Raw genomic sequence first — 15,847 nt, 5'->3', positions numbered from 1 at the left:
ATTGTGGACCCGACTGGTTCATCTACATAGCTGAGGCCATGAGCCGTGCTTAATTAATGCAAAGTCATTGTGAATATGCGTACTCAACATAGAATGATGTCATCAAGTCGAAAGCAGGTTTTTAGGTCAACAACTTCCGATTTCCAAAAGCTATAGATTTTGAGTTTTCAGAGAGCTGATACTCCTCTGACAGACACTAAAATGGCATATATAATTGTAATCTATGGCTTATAAGCTTTCCGTTGATATATCTAATTCATCCATTCCATTCTTCAGTTCGAATATGGTCTTTAAGAAACTCTGCAAATATCTTACCTTTTTGAAAATATCAAATGTTGTCGCGAGCTCAGCCTACATGTTGTATACTTCCACTTCTTGTTCTTTCTGAAGTTCTTGTCAGCATGGTCAGACCATGCTGAAGATTGAATATGCTACACGCAAATCGACCATGCGACAGTGCTACCAAAGTCGACTTCCCCTATTGATCTCCAACAATATAAATGTCAAAATGAGGCTGTGATATAGCTCTGCTCAAGGTCTATTTTATGGACTTCGCCTCTAGTTTCATAGTCTAAAAGGGTCATACATGAGCTAAATGCGTTTAAACAAGATGTCAAACAATATACTCTTATCGTACAACTTCGGAATGCGTGTATTAGTCAACAGTGGTATGGGTATGTACCAGAGAAATGTCACTGCTAAATGCATAATAAGCTCAGATCTTTTACGCAGGACAAAAAACCGTGTATGACCTATAATCAACGGACCATTAGATAACATATGGCACTTCGAATAATTAATATCAGAGTGTTGATGTATTTCTTCAATATGAGGTGATAATGCCTCGAGGTGAAACAAATAAAGACTATTTTACACAAATGAAAGTCTATTGAGATAATATGTGGGATATAATGTGGATACGCGCGTCACCGGACTGTGGATAGCATGGTTCGCGGTTCAAGTTTTGTCGCGGCACTAATGTCCTTTAGCGAGACATTTATCTAAATTTGCCACACTCGACCCAGGTCGAGTATTACTAAATAATCATGAATGCTAGGGAAATGGGAAAACAATGTCATAAAACAGTAAAAAAAAAAATTAAAAAAAAAAGTGTTACATCTTGGTAGAAAAAGAATAAATGAGCAGAACACGTCACAAAAATAAACTGTTTTGCTGTGTTGCCTGACCTAGCAAACTGCCAATAGGTAATAGAGCAGGCTTCCACGATAAATGGTAATGTGGAATGTGCTAATTAAGATAAGAGGTACCTCCATCGTGTCAGAGAATCTTAAAAGTAGAATTTGTGGATTCTGGATCGAGCTCGTGGAAAGGGCAAAGAGTTTAAGTTGAGATATGTTTGTCGTTACATTTATGTTTAAAATAACGTTTAGTGTCACTTTAGTAAAGTAACCACTCGAACCTCCTGTCCTTTTTGCAGTTTTTGAGATCATTTATCTCCATGCCGCCGGTCTACCAAACACAGGAACGCAAGCTCAACGTGGACAGAGATTCTGCGGTTCGTGTGCCGAATCGGGAAGCTACTATATAGTAACAGCGAAGTGACCGCTGAGGTACTGAAATCCAGAACGGTGTTTGCCCCAAGTGAAACAACAGCCAATCAGCGCGCTTGTATCAAAGATTGTATGGGAATTTCATCGTTTTATTACATGCGATCCCGGCCCCCCCACTCAGTGTTATTTAGGGTACGCATATGCTCGTACCCTCTTTTTGAAAGCACCCCCTATCTGAGGACTGCCAACATTTTCGAACCCCCCTTTCGCGGGCTTTTCGCGGGCTTTTCCTGCCTTGGAGACCCCCCTAAATCAGGAAAAATGCTCAATGTATCCCCCTAAATTCGGAATAATTTCTCAGGAGTCCAAAGAGATGAGAGAAAAAAAGAAAAACAACCCCTTTTTAAAGAAATCTCTGGGTGAAAAGTCAAATACACCCCTTTTTTTACAATTCTCGGGCCGGACTTTGTCGCACGAAAAGTACCCCTTTACCGGACATTTTGGCAACACGCATGCGGTCATTCCGACCTCTGAGTGGGGGGGCCGGGCATGCGATGATCCCATCAAGGGACGGAAAAGAAGGATGACGTACGTATTTCAACTCGAACGGCCTTTCAGTGAGGGTTTTTTCGATTATTGTTTTTTTAAACTAACCCTGAGTGCTCCCGCGTCGTAGAAGGTAATGTGTCCGTCGCTGAGCGAAAACCCGATTGACTCCGAGTCAGGCCATTGGAAAGACACGATGTCTCGTCAGTTTACAACATTATTTACAGTTCCATAAAAATATTTCGCGGAAACAAAGAAAGTCCTTTCGCCTTTGAGCATTATACACTCATCAAATTGATCTCTCTCTCTCTCTCTCTGTTCAAGTCCTCATCGTTGCCAATATGGTCTTCTCCTACACAGCCTTACTGATTCTTGCTGTCTTTCTCTTTCTCTCTCTTGATCTCTTCAAGTTTTGTCTCTTCGTTGCCAATATGGTCTTATCAGGGAGGTGACATGCCCTGGTCTTATCCTACACAGCCACACGGAAATTTCTCTCTCTCTCTCTCTCTCTTTCTCTCTCTCTCTCTTCTGGCTTTCCTGTAGCAGCTGATACATGGCCTGTCTTGTTCAAGATACAGTCGTCAGTTACTTTCACGATTATTTTCGATTCCAGACGACGCTAATTAGGACTAAACACTGCCCATCATAGACAGAAAGTCGGGTGCGACTTCCGTTGCTTGGAATATCAAAATGGTGACCACAAGTTTTCCAGACATCCCCTGAACGAGGATTTCTAAAATACACCCTAAATAAGGATTTCGCGTTGGTTTTTCCCCGAATTTTCACCCTAAACGGGTATTTCAAAAAAGATCCTAAACAAGTACTGTAAAATTGTAACTTCTTGAGCATTTTGAAGTGCGATGTGGATTACCATTAAAGTTGTTCACAATGTAAAATAAATAAAATGGCGCTTCTGATGTAAAATTCACAATGTAAGAATTTATTTCAATAGAGAAGCAATAACATCAACCTGTACACTGCCAAATGGGTTTAATGCACAGCCATCATAAATACTAGCTTTCTTTGAAAAGAAGAATTACATTTCAAATTTGATCTATTTTATATAAAGTACATGAAGTGTTTACAAAAATTACACAATGTACAATGAACAGTTACTATTCTACTATGCAAAATAAAATGTAAGGGACCAGCTATAGGCGTGAGACCTGGTTGGTCTGGGGCGGTATCGTGGGCATCCATCTTGATGTACTGAAGAACATACCGGCGGGTGCAGGCCTGTGGTCTCGCCAAAGGGCAATTATTACCTCTTTTTTTGTCTTCCCCGTTCTGGCCCTGAGGGCTAGAAAAAATACCACTGAACGCGTATACAGGCGCGTACAGAAGGATTTTGGATCATTCTGAAAGAGTACCCTTTTTTAAAATTGAAATTGGGCCAAAATGGACGTTTTTTAACCCCTTTTATGCGGCACCGCCCCGGCCCCCCACTCAGAGGTCGGAATGACCGCATGCGTGTTTAAAGATTTCTTTAAAAAGGTTTTTTTTTTTTTTTTTTTTTTTTAATCTCTTTGGACTCCTGAGAAATTATTCCGAATTTAGGGGGTCCATTGAGCATTTTTCCTGATTTAGGGGGGTCTCCAAGGCAGGAAAAGCCCCCGAGAAGCCCGCGAAAGGGGGGTTAGGAAATGTTGGCAGTCTTCAGATAGGGGGAGCTTTCAAAAACAGGGAACAAGCACATGCGTACCCTAAAAAACACTGAGTGGGGGGCCGGGGGCACCGTGCGGACCGCGGCGTCCAATCTATAAAAAAACACCCCTTTCGACGCGTTTTCTTTGTCACGCATGCTTACAGTATTCACAATTTTACTGAGACCCCTGGGCAAAATGGCGATCATTTTCAGAGGGAAACACTTAGCGATCATGGTTTCAACAGAGAAAATTTAGTAAAGTGATAGTGGGGACTTGTTTCCAGCGCATCTGCTCGTCGCCTGGGGATTAAGTTTCCCTTTTCATCACTAACGAGGAAGGGATGGCAAATCTAGATCTGAACATTATTGAAAAATAGGTCATTTTGACGACGAATAGTCAGGTTGGCATGTTTGCGGTCACATGTTGTAGATGAGTTAAAATATATTTAAAATCATGTTGAATTTTAACATCTTTCATTCAAATTGCACATGGAAACAATTGATTAATATGTGAAATATCATTTTCTGGCAAAAAAAATATAATCTTATAAATTAACGAGTTCACCACATTGAAATTGAATGTGATTCATCTATCATTATAACATATATGTTTCTTCCATTGGTTTAAGAATAGCAAAGGTCATTAAGCAAAATTATAGGCTACATACAAAAATAGTGAACGAATAAACATAACGTGAACCAATATCATAATGAATATAAACAAGGATTAAGAAAGTTACAAAACCAAAATGTGTCATAGCAATGAAATGCCTACAAATAAATGGAAGAAAACAAATTATTATATTTTCCTTATTTTTTCTTGGTATCCCCTGCTTTGCTGTGGACCCCCCCCCCCCCGCCCAGTCGCGCACAATTATATCAGACCAAATAAAATAATTGATGGTCCTCTCCTCCGTCCTTCTTTTATTTGCCCCGCCTCGATCTTTAAGTTATTTGATCTTTTTTGCTCGAAATTAAAATATATCATCGCAATCTAAAAAATGATTATCTTGACAATACATGGTGTGACAAAAATCAATATGCAACTTCACCTTATTTCCAGCCTCTGCAATGCATGTAATACCAATAAAATTCGTAATAAAATTGACCCAATAGCATTTCTATGTACACAAAATATCAAATAGCATGAAGAAGCCCCCCCCCCCCCCCCCCCCTCTTTCCCCATTTTCGCATAATTCGGACAGGAAACTAGAAATAATTGTTTTATAGTCACACAAATATCACCATTACGTCTTAGGTTTTCCCGTCCTTTTTTAAAATTTTGATTTCATTCAATATAAAAACAATATAAATAGTTCTTGAAATTACAATTTAGTTTTCATCATAATAACATTAACTGAGTATGTGTACAATTCAAAAATTGCGATGGAAAAAAATGAATGAAATCGGGTGTAATATAAAATAAATTATAACCCCCGAGTAGTTTTAAGCAGTGACCCGCGAAATTAGAAAGTTTCTCTTCGGCAAAGGAGCACCGCATACCACGTACTCCTTTACCTTTTCATGTATCCTACGCTAGTTATAATGATAATGCCTTTGCTAACTTAGTACATTAAATGCATACAACATCAATCATACCTTAAAAACAGGAATTACATCTACAATCTGCTTTCAACTAAATACAAATAAAGGATTTGATCTCAATTAAACATGCGATAATATGCTTGTTATAAATATTTATGTATGATGCTATCCGTTATGTAATCTGAATAAAGATTGATTTTTTTTTTTAAATACAAAAAACAAAACAAAAATACCTTAAAAAATTATTTGTTAACGGATTACAATATACATACACATGTAATTTCTTCTTGTTCATTTTGTTGTGCTTTTGTTTATTTTCCTGAGCAGAACGCCGATCAGAACTCAATATTTTCTTATATATATATATTATATAGGCCTATACAATGGATTAACAAGTGCACAGGCCTACTGTTTCCCCCTCATCTCTTCATCTTCTCACTTTGAATTAGTAATCGTTAAGCAAACGTATACAATCCATGGCTACCTCTGAGAGATAGTGGCGTCACGTCACCGGAAGTATTTTGTCCTTTTAATTTTTGATTGGTCAATCTATAGAAGACGTTCCGAATAGTTCCCACCCATATAGATTGCACATGGGAGAGGACTAGAGTACCTATATATAGGTACTCTAGAGAGGACTAGAGTACCTATATATAGGTACTCTAGAGAGGACTATTCGGAGCTCATGATTAACCTTAGAATCGCGTTCGCACACACGTGTATGCGCATAATATTACAACTATTATCAATACATATCCTCTCTTAATACGCTACCGGATACGCTATGAAGAAATCCATAAACCTGGAAGGTGGGGGGGGGGGGGGGCGTTTCACAAAGCCTTTTTTCAACGACAAATGACAAAAACCAGTGACAACTCTGCTGATAACCAATCAGAAGCAAGGATTTCAGTAGCTTATAACAAAAACTGACATTTGTCACGGATGACAAGTTTTGTGAAACGCCCCCCTGATGGGCGCCCTCTAACGCTCTTCCAGTATGATCTCGTATGCCTTAGGAACCAGCGTCGTTAAAGCACGATGCCCAAAGTCATAGTTCGGCTGCACACCAGGAGGCATGGTGATCTTGAACTTCTGAAGAATGTTGGTGAAGAATAGAAACAACTCCATCTTAGCTAACTGCTCACCAAGGCAAACTCGACGCCCTGTAAAAGAATGTTAAAAGAAATAAAAGAAAGCGTAGAAAGTAGGCCTATATGAATAAATAACAACAAACTTTCCGATTTGTGTAATCAATGTATTGCTATATACATACCGGGAACATTCATAATATGGATATATGTGATTTAAATTCCAATTTCCAGACATTTGATCATAGTCAAAGACATTTACCATAATTAACCATTTCCACACAGCTGCGCCAGGAGTGTCATTTTTGACAGACATGGCGCATTATAAATGTTCACTATTATTCTTCTTATTATTATTATTAATGACAGGCTAACGGTAAGATTGATATAATTTCCAGCACTTCTCTTTCTTGATCTAGTGAAAGAGAAAACCAATTGCAATGCATCCCCTTGCACCCTAACACACCTCGGAAACGACAATCACCCCCACTGACAAACTAGAGCTGATAGATACTTGGTACTTGGTTGGGTAATCCCTTTGGCAGCTCACTCAGGAAGCTATACTGGGATGGTAGGTGAGGCAAGTAACTATAAGGAGTGTCATGAATTGCTGGAATGGTGTGTGGACCAAGCACTTGTTAATTCACAGTAAAATATGCTAAGTCCAGTGCAAGTAAACACCAAGCTAGTAAGCTTATATTTGTTTCAATGCTGTTCATTATACTAACAATCAGAGAAGACAGGTAAAAACCTGAAAACCATATTAAGGGTGGACAGAAATAAAGGATTTGCCAGTAATCAAAACAATTGTACATGAATTACGATTTTATACTAGAAAGAAGAAGAAAAATATACGAAAAAGGGCGGCACAAGATTACGTCTATCGTATTTCTCCTCACCTACTCCAAATGGCATATAAGCTTCATGTTTAATTAACGCCGTCCCGTCCTCTGTCAGGAAACGCTCAGGTCGGAAAACTTCCGGGTCACCCCATATCTTAGGGTCATGGTGAATATGCAGGATATTAATAACAATAATGACGTCTTCAACTATATCGTAACCTTTGACCTTTAGATCAGACGTTGCCCGATGTGGAACACCGATAGGGGCGATTGGGCGGTAGCGGAGAACCTCGACGAGCGTTGCCTCCGTGTAAGGCATCAATTTACGGTCCTCGTATCGGGGCGTGGCACCAGACCCGATGACTGAGCCAGGCGCGGATCCAGGATTTCTTAGGGGAGGGGGCCCAACTTTTTTTTTTTTTTGCTCCCGAAAATTTGAAAATCGCGCCGGCCGAAAAGTCGCTCAGTGGGGGGGGGGGGGGGTGGTACAGAGCACCATTTTTTTTTTTTTTTTTTTTTTTTTTTTTTTTTTTGCTCCCGAAAATTTGAAAAACGCGCCGGCCAAAAATTCGCTCAGTTGGGGGGGGGGGGGGGGGGGGGGGGGGGGGGGGGGTAGTGAGCACTTTTTTTTTTTGTCCTCAAAAAAAATTTCAATTTGCACCCCCCCCTTGAGCGCCAGGGGGGGGCCCAACCCCCAAAAAAGGTAAAAATCACGTGATTTTACATGATTTTTTTCTCAAGGGGGGGGGGCCCGGGCCCCCCGGGCCCCCCCCCCCTGGATCCGCCACTGGACTGAGCTTATCTCAGCTACAATCTGACGAGAAAATGAACGAAATATAATATTTAATGATCACTGCTATTCAATTATTCCTACCCTACCAGGCAAAATCCTATTTTCATCTCTCTCTCTCTCTCTCTCTATGCGTACAGTTTTTGCTCTCAAAACGATAACATATTATACAGGTTCACAGTTTGGAATAGCTCGGACATAAAAACAACAGAATCATCTTCACTATGATATTTATTCAAGCGTAAGCTCAAATATTTCCTTTTAAATTCATATATTGTGTTTAAATACAAAGTACAGACTTTTATTGTTTCTCTCAAATGACCATTGATACATACACGGAATCTGTATGTACTACTTTTATCTTAACATGTTATTCATGATGCTAATGCACGTACGTCATTGACTGAAACTTTGTTTACGATTTTCTATATTCATATCAAATTTAGTTACAATATTTTTGTACTGTATTCGGAAAACTATTATAAGCTTTGCTTCTGAATAGATTCCCCATATTTCACATTATCATTTCTCTATATGTTACATGTCTGTCATTGTTTTATTATACATTCTCTTTACTTGTTTAATCTTATGTATAAGACAATCTTGTTATGCGAAATTTCAAACAATAAATAATATAACAAATAACAAATATTTAAAAAATAATTAATAAAATATAATTGTTGTGTAATTGATCTTGTGATGTGATTGATTTCATACCTTTTCCTGAACTTCTGGATGGCCTGCCATCAACAGGAAAGCCCAAAGCAGCGTGGTCGATGTCGTTTCCGTCCCCGCCAAGAAGAAATCGAAGACGAGTGGCCATGCTTTCGTCAAATCCAGTTCATTCTTCTCACCCGCTTCCCGCGCTCGATATATTTCCTTCAAGTACAAATCAATGACATCTCTGACGTCACTGGGTTCAAAGGTCGACTTATGCTCATTGATCTCCTCCTCCAGGAACTTCCGGACTTCCAAAAGATTCCTTCGGCGAGCCGTGCTGATGAAGGTAGGGAGGTCCGACAGGATACCCGGATCTTCGGCAGCAAATAAGTTGATCCGTTGAATCATCTCTTTGAATTTGGGATCCGAGTATTCGAATCGTCGACCGAACGTAATGGCACAGATGATGTTTGATACAGCGTTGTTTATTACAAAGGAAGGATCGAATGGCTTGCCGATCTTACCCGATAAAACCTCATTTAATATCCGAGCTTCCGTGTTGATCGAGTTCTCGAGAGATTTTTTCCCCATTCCGAAGTTACGAAGCGCAGCGAGACCAAAGCGTCGGTGTTGTTTCCAGTCGTCTCCTTCCGAGAAAACAATTCCGCCTTTAGGTACAAAGAGAGATTAAAATCAATGGATTGCATACATCAAAAATTACAAAATGTATATCGTGAATCAGGGGCGTAAATCCCTGGGGGAATGGGGGGGGGCTGCATCCCCCCTGGCTTGAAGTAGGGGGGATGGCCTGTACAAACATCCCCCCTGATATTACAAAAAAAAAGAGGGAAAAAAAGGAAGAAGAAGAAGAAGGAAAAAATGTGATTGTATCAATTTCAGCATAATGCATGAGAAATGAGTTATTTTTAATGTATGTATAACTGTATAGCCTACACGTATACAGTATGTCACAGTAAGAGTCGAAAACAGTACACTCAATCGTCTGCTTTCTCTAATAGTTTAAGGAAACGTCAAAGCTTCCGCGCTTCGCGCGAGAGGGGGAAACTGAATTCAGATAAATATGGCTTATTAAGAGTCGAGAACAGTACACCCAATCGTCTGCTTTCTCTAATAATTTAATGAAACGTCAAAACTTCCGCGCTTTGCGCGGGAGGGGTAAACCGAATTCAGACAAAGATTAAGAGTCGAGCACGGTTTAACAAATCGTCTACTTTCTCTAATAATTTAATGAAATGTCAAAGCTTTCGCGCTTCGTGCAGGAGAGAGAGGGAGAAACTGAATTCATACAAGGATTAAGAGTCGAGCACGGTTCAACGAATTGTCTACTTTCTCTAATAATTTAATGAAACGCCAAAACTTCCGCGCGGGAGGGGAGGGCCGGGGGGGACTGAATTCAGACAAGGATTTACAGTCAAGAACGGTACAGCAAATCGTCTTCTTTTTATAACAATTTAATGAAACGCCAAAACTTTCGCGCTTCGCGCTAAAGGGGGGGGGGATTCATTCAGACAAGGGTTAACAGTAGAGAACGGTGCAATAAATCGTCTTCTTTTAAAGAATTTAAGGAAACGTCTAAGCTTCTAAGCTTCGCGCGGTAGGCCTATCACCCACCCACACACCCCTAATGAGCGAGCGTTCGTGTGTGTGCGTGTGTGGTGTTGTGTGTGTGTTGTGTGTTTGTGCGTGCGCGATCGCGCGCGCTTGCGTAGATTAGTGTGGGCGTGTGCTCGTGCTAGTATGTGATGGCTATCGCCAATCATCCCCCCACTCCTCGGTACGGATTTACGCCCCTGTCGTAAATCATAAGCATATTATGTATACTCTCCAACGTATTTGAAGGGGATAATAAGCGGTTTCCCTCCCCGAAAAGAAGATAATACCCGAGTTTTCAGTTCAATTAGGGAATTATTGCAAGATAAATAATCATCAAATTGTTTTTTTTTAAACCTAATTAATAATTTTCTCAAGATCTTTCTGAGAAATGGATATGTTACTGTGGCATGGATTATGAGGTCAAACAATAAAAATGAAGAGGGGAACTCGGATCACGCATCCCATTATATAGGCCTAGGTCAAACCATACAGACTTGACCGCTGTAACTATGTTTTGAATTGAAATAAACTTGAATATCCCCAAACATTCAAATCAGAAGATTATTGTTTAAGCACGGTAAATAATGCACCTGTAATTCATAAAATAATGTGGCCCAAAATTCTTGTTCGCTTACATCGATCACTCGCACACTACAAAATGACTTAATATCGCAATTATAGGCCTTCTTATCTTTCAAATCATGTCTACATCGAGATTTATATTCAAAAAAAGTTAACCAACACAATAATTAATTGAAGAACGTACGCCTCCCCCCCCCCCCCAGAAACCCCCAAGTATTATCGGGGACATTGCCCCTTTAACCCCCCCCCTCCCTCCCACCTTTGCTCCGTTTTCATTTAACAATTTCGTCTTACCATGATAATGGGTGACTGCTTTGAGTTCCCAGGAGTCTTCTCTTCCGGATGTGATGTCAGCCTGTTTGACAAGAACCTCATTGACGAGCTCGGGGCTAGCAAGAAATACAAAACGACGTCCACCTTCGACGAGGTAAAGGATCTCGCCGTATCTACCGGATTAAAGAGCATTCTATGGTTGAGGTGTGATTCCACTTTTCATTGCGGTATTTTTTAAGATACCTCTTATAATCATACATATCTTTATTTATATAATGCCTTAACACATTACTAAGTAACCTGCATTTTCAATGTTCGTTTTTCCTAATCTGGGGAATATATCCATTCAGCATATTGCTGAAAATCATGTTGTATAATAAACCTTTTTGAATTTAATTGAAGTTCTCCGAAATGCGGACAACGGTCAGCGGACACTTTTTTTTTTTTTTTTTGGTCTCGAAATTTGAAAATTTTACATTTTGCTCCGTTGGGGGGGGGGGGGTAAGGTCACCTTTCTTAGGTCAGCCATGTGGGTAATTTTTTTTTTTTTTTTTTTTTTTTTTTAATAATTAAAAAAAAAAAAAAAAAAAAAATCCAAAGGGGGGGGGGGGGGTTTAGGGATTTTTTAGGGGGGTTTACACACATAAAAATACCAAAGGGGGGGGTTTAACCCCCCAAAACACCCCCCCTGCGTACGCGCCTGAATACACGACAAGAACGACATAAAAATACATACATACATCTTCTTCATTTAACAATAATTGAGAGAATAGGGGCTTGCGATGACAAAGGAGGAAAAGGGGGATCAAAAAGGCTGTACTTACCTTTGAAGAGAGGGGGGAAGAAACGAGAGAAAAGGAGGCATGAAATTACATGTGAGCGAGAGAAAAAACGATGAGAGAGAAAAGAGAGAGCAGAGAGAGAGAGAGGGAGAGTGATAGCATTAAAGAAGGAGCGGAAGAAATCTACAACGGAAGGAAGAAGGCGAAATTGGTGTTTTAGTTTTTAGTGTTTTTAGATCTTGTAATATATACCTTTCAGTCAGCTTCCGGAGCATTACATACGGGTTGGTACCTTGAAGTAGCAATAATAAGTCCATCACGAAATTCAACGGCCACGGCATGGCCATCGGCCCCGGTGGCAGATTTAGCCTTCTTCGTGTCGACATCCATTTCATCATCCATACAAGCACAAGCGTCGTCGCTATTCCTAACAAAATACTGCTAAAACCAACGTCGAACACATCACGAACCAAGTCTACAATCATGACGACTGATTTCCTCACTTAGTTCAGCTGAAACTTTGGAAGGCAAATTAGATGAACAAATTTGGGCCGCTATGCTTTTGCTGTTTCCTCAGAATCTATAAAAGAAAAAGACACGTTGAAAATAAACGATGCGATTATGAATTCTCCCTGTGGAGCAACAAGAATTCGGGATTTCAAACAAGCTGAAAAGCCAGTTACAAAAGGTGAGCTTTATTTTAATATGTCGTATGAATGTTTCTAAAAATAGTCAATAACGTAATTAACGTAGCCAAAGGTAGCTAATTTGCGTTCCCTGTTTTGCATATATAGTTGAGTTTTATAGGATTAGGGTTGTGGTTACGTATGTGGCTATTTTTAGAAACATACCTCTATGACTGGGTGAAGCCTTTATACCGTTGCATAACAGTACGGGTAACTAAATAATTATTTGTTTAGGGTAATGTACCGTAAATGAGTACAACGTTCGAGGGATACAGAGCCGACAAGAAACAAAAACTAATGTAACATATGATCGACAGGAGCCTATAAAATACTCCATTCGTTATTACGTCATGGATTATCTTAAGCCAACACCATAAAATGTCGTATAACCAAGGAGTTTTAAGACTTCTTGGTATAACATTCTTTGCCCATGAACGGCGGGAAATGTGACGGTACCCGTAAACTGATGTTCCGGAATCCGGTGACGTCGTTCAGTAATTTTTCATACAGATTTCCATGCAGTAATTCATACCTTCCATATTGAGGTTAATTAACTTGATATATTTATCATATTTGTGTCATAATGTATGCGCTTTCGGTTTGTATTAGCCCCCCCCCCCCCCCCCCCCCAAGAATATAATCATACATAGTTACAGGGTAGTCTGTTCCTATTATAACGTTTTTCTTTTTTTTCTTTTTCCTACTTCTTCTCCTCGATTCTCCTCCTTTCTCCTTCTCTGGTATCTTTCCTTTCTTTCTGGAAAAATTATTCCACACAATAAAGACAAGAAACGAAAAGAGAAGTGAGCTCTATACGTGTATGCTTGGGGGAGGGGGGGGGGGGCTGAAGATCAGACTTCTCAGTCTGCATGCAGCTCTTCAAAAAGGTTGGCAAATATGCAAACAGACAAGTCAGCAAAAAGAATTGCAGGCTTCGTATTCCATCTCCCTGGTATAGGTAGTGGTATTTGCATGGAGCGATTCCATCTCCGTAGTGGTATTGAATGGAGCGAAATTAGAGTACAGGAGGCTGTTTGAAGGGCAATTTGGAGTTATTCGGTCCATAAGGTAAATAAGTCATTGGTATAATTCTTGTGGCAAATAATAATGTCTCTCTCTCTGTTCTGCTTCGGAAATCTAAGTTTGAGCCCTTTCGCTGTATACACAGCACATACAAGCAAGGCTTCATCTTCTCGATCGTGTTAATAATTATTACCAATGATCTCCAGAATAATCGGATGAAAAAGAGAAGAAGAAGAAGGTATTATCTAACGGCATCCCTTACGTAGCTTACGTGTTGGCAATGATAGGCCTAATGAAATGGCTTCACACATTTAACACTATACACAGGTATGAAAGGTTTTTTGGAAGAAGCATGTACTTACCGTGTCACCTGCCCAGGTGTTCTATATTTATTCCTCCTTATATCACCACAAAAGTGATGACATTTCTTGATCTAATAACTTTTGCAATGGCTTCACACATTTAACACTATACACAGGTATGAAAGGTTTTTTTGGAAGAAGCATGTACTTACCGTGTCACCTGCCCAGGTGTGTTTCTAAATACAGCGTACTTCGAAGATGAACCAATATAATAGTCGGTCTGTAGCTTACGTGTTGGCAATGATAGGCCTAATGAAATGGCTTCACACATTTAACACTATACACAGGTATGAAAGGTTTTTTGGAAGAAGCATGTACTTACCGTGTCACCTGCCCAGGTGTGTTTCTAAATACAGCGTACTTCGAAGATGAACCAATATAATAATCGGTCTGTAGCTTACGTGTTGGCAATGATAGGCCTAATATAATGAAATGATGCATATTTCGAACGTGGATATTGATTAGTGTTCATAGGCACGTGAGTTACGTGACGTGTTTGCAGTCACCCATGCACATCTCACCATTGAAATATTTCAATGGAACGTATGCGGCATCCATTCGTGAAAACCCTTCCTGTGTGCGGATTATTTTGTAAAGCGGAAAGAAGGGCAAAAACAAGGTTGTAATTGTAATGTACTTGGTATAACTTTGAAATTGCGTAAAATGTGACTCATATGAAATATGAAGACATAGCTAATAATATAAACCTGAAAAGCTCAGAAGACCTCGCATGAATTTGCAGCAATATGGGTGCTTTTGACCTCCGAAAAAATCTTTACTCCCATATAGGCGGTGAACACGCGCAATTAAAGAGAAGTCTTTTAAGAAATATTATCCTATACCCTCTATTCTCTTTGAAAGGATGTGAAATTAATGGGATTTAAACACATATGGACAAACATAAGATAGACTCCAAAAGGTGAGGAGACTGCGCATATAAAAAGTGGAACTGAGAATTTGACTGACAGTAGTATTTTCCTCATTTTATCCTTCTTCATTTCTCAATTTCATATCTTATTTTGCAAATCTTTGAAGATCTTTGAGTTTTGAGGATATTGCCCTCTGATATACCAGTCACTACCATCCCTCCTATGCTATTTATCTACAACTACGGTATTAATGGCAGCATGGCCTTGTACACAGCAATCACCAGTGACTCACTTTTACCTGACCCGGGGGGGGATACTAATCACATATTAAGACATAAAAGGGTGTGCCACTCTAATGGGTCACTTTTGCACAAAAAACCTAAACATGGGTCCCATTTTTAACACAAATATCCCTAAACATGGGTCCGTTTTTTTAAATTTCCAAAATTTTGAAAATAGGCCTTTATTTCGTGAAAAATCCCCCCAAATTACCCTTAAAAATGGGTAGGGGTTTCGATGATTCAGTGGCACACCCCGTCTACACCAAATATGATTTGTGTTCATAGGCACGTGAGTTACGTGACGTGTTTGCAGTCACCCATGCAAATCTGACAATTGAAATATTTCAATGGAACGTATGCGGCATCCATTCGTGAAAACCCTCCCCGTGTGCGGATTATTTTGTAAAGCGGAAAGAAGGGCGAAAACAAGGTTGTAATTGTAATGTACTTGGTAACTATAACCTCGAAATTACGTAAAATGTGACTCATATGAAATATGAAGACATAGCTAATAAAATATACCTGAAAAGCTCAGGAGACCTCGCATGAATTTGCAGCAATATGGGTGCTTTTGACCTCTGAAAAAAATCTTTACTCCCATATAGGTGAACACGTGCAATTAAAGAGAAGTCTTTTAAGAAATATTATCCTATACCCTCTATTCTCTTTGAAAGGATGTGAAATTAATGGGATTTAAACACATATGGACAAACATAAGATAGACTCAAAATGGTGAGGAGACTGCGCA

The 15,847-nt window shown here is 39.6% G+C and overlaps 1 protein-coding gene across 3 annotated transcripts; it reads right to left on the bottom strand.

Annotated features, from left to right (window-relative positions):
- Positions 1 to 5,918: 5,918 nt before the first annotated feature.
- On the bottom strand, positions 5,919 to 14,468 carry LOC575982 (cytochrome P450 2C15). Of its 3 annotated transcripts, none has more exons than XM_011664157.2 (7): positions 14,272 to 14,468; positions 12,131 to 12,458; positions 11,118 to 11,269; positions 8,685 to 9,295; positions 7,976 to 7,991; positions 7,235 to 7,546; positions 5,919 to 6,410 (listed from the first exon to the last, which is right to left on the bottom strand). In XM_011664157.2, the coding sequence occupies exons 2-7, from the start codon at positions 12,361 to 12,363 to the stop codon at positions 6,229 to 6,231; spliced, it is 1,506 nt and encodes a 501-aa protein (XP_011662459.2). In that variant the 5' UTR covers positions 12,364 to 12,458; positions 14,272 to 14,468; the 3' UTR covers positions 5,919 to 6,228. The 3 variants fall into 3 exon arrangements, with proteins under 3 accessions (XP_011662459.2, XP_781431.4, XP_011662460.2); XM_776338.5 differs by lacking the exon at positions 14,272 to 14,468 and adding an exon at positions 14,102 to 14,235; XM_011664158.2 differs by lacking the exon at positions 14,272 to 14,468 and adding an exon at positions 13,950 to 14,040.
- Positions 14,469 to 15,847: the final 1,379 nt, after the last annotated feature.

The sequence above is a fragment of the Strongylocentrotus purpuratus genome, unplaced genomic scaffold (assembly GCF_000002235.5).
Source record: "Strongylocentrotus purpuratus isolate Spur 01 unplaced genomic scaffold, Spur_5.0 spur5_scaffold_7, whole genome shotgun sequence".
In the NCBI taxonomy this organism is placed as follows: Eukaryota; Metazoa; Echinodermata; class Echinoidea; order Camarodonta; family Strongylocentrotidae; genus Strongylocentrotus; species Strongylocentrotus purpuratus.
This window is presented reverse-complemented; position numbering and strand designations above follow the sequence as displayed.

What these genes read in the sequence shown, in the direction of transcription:
- LOC575982 (XM_011664157.2), bottom strand. Translation starts at nt 12,363, where the DNA reads ATGATTGTAGACTTGGTTCGTGATGTGTTCGACGTTGGTTTTAGCAGT. An exon ending in AGCAGTCACCCATTATCATG is followed by an intron (nt 9,296 to 11,117) that starts GTAAGACGAAAT and finishes TTGTACCTAAAG; the next exon opens with GCGGAATTGTTTTCTCGGAA. An exon ending in TTATATGCCATTTGGAGTAG is followed by an intron (nt 6,411 to 7,234) that starts GTGAGGAGAAAT and finishes ATTCTTTTACAG; the next exon opens with GGCGTCGAGTTTGCCTTGGT.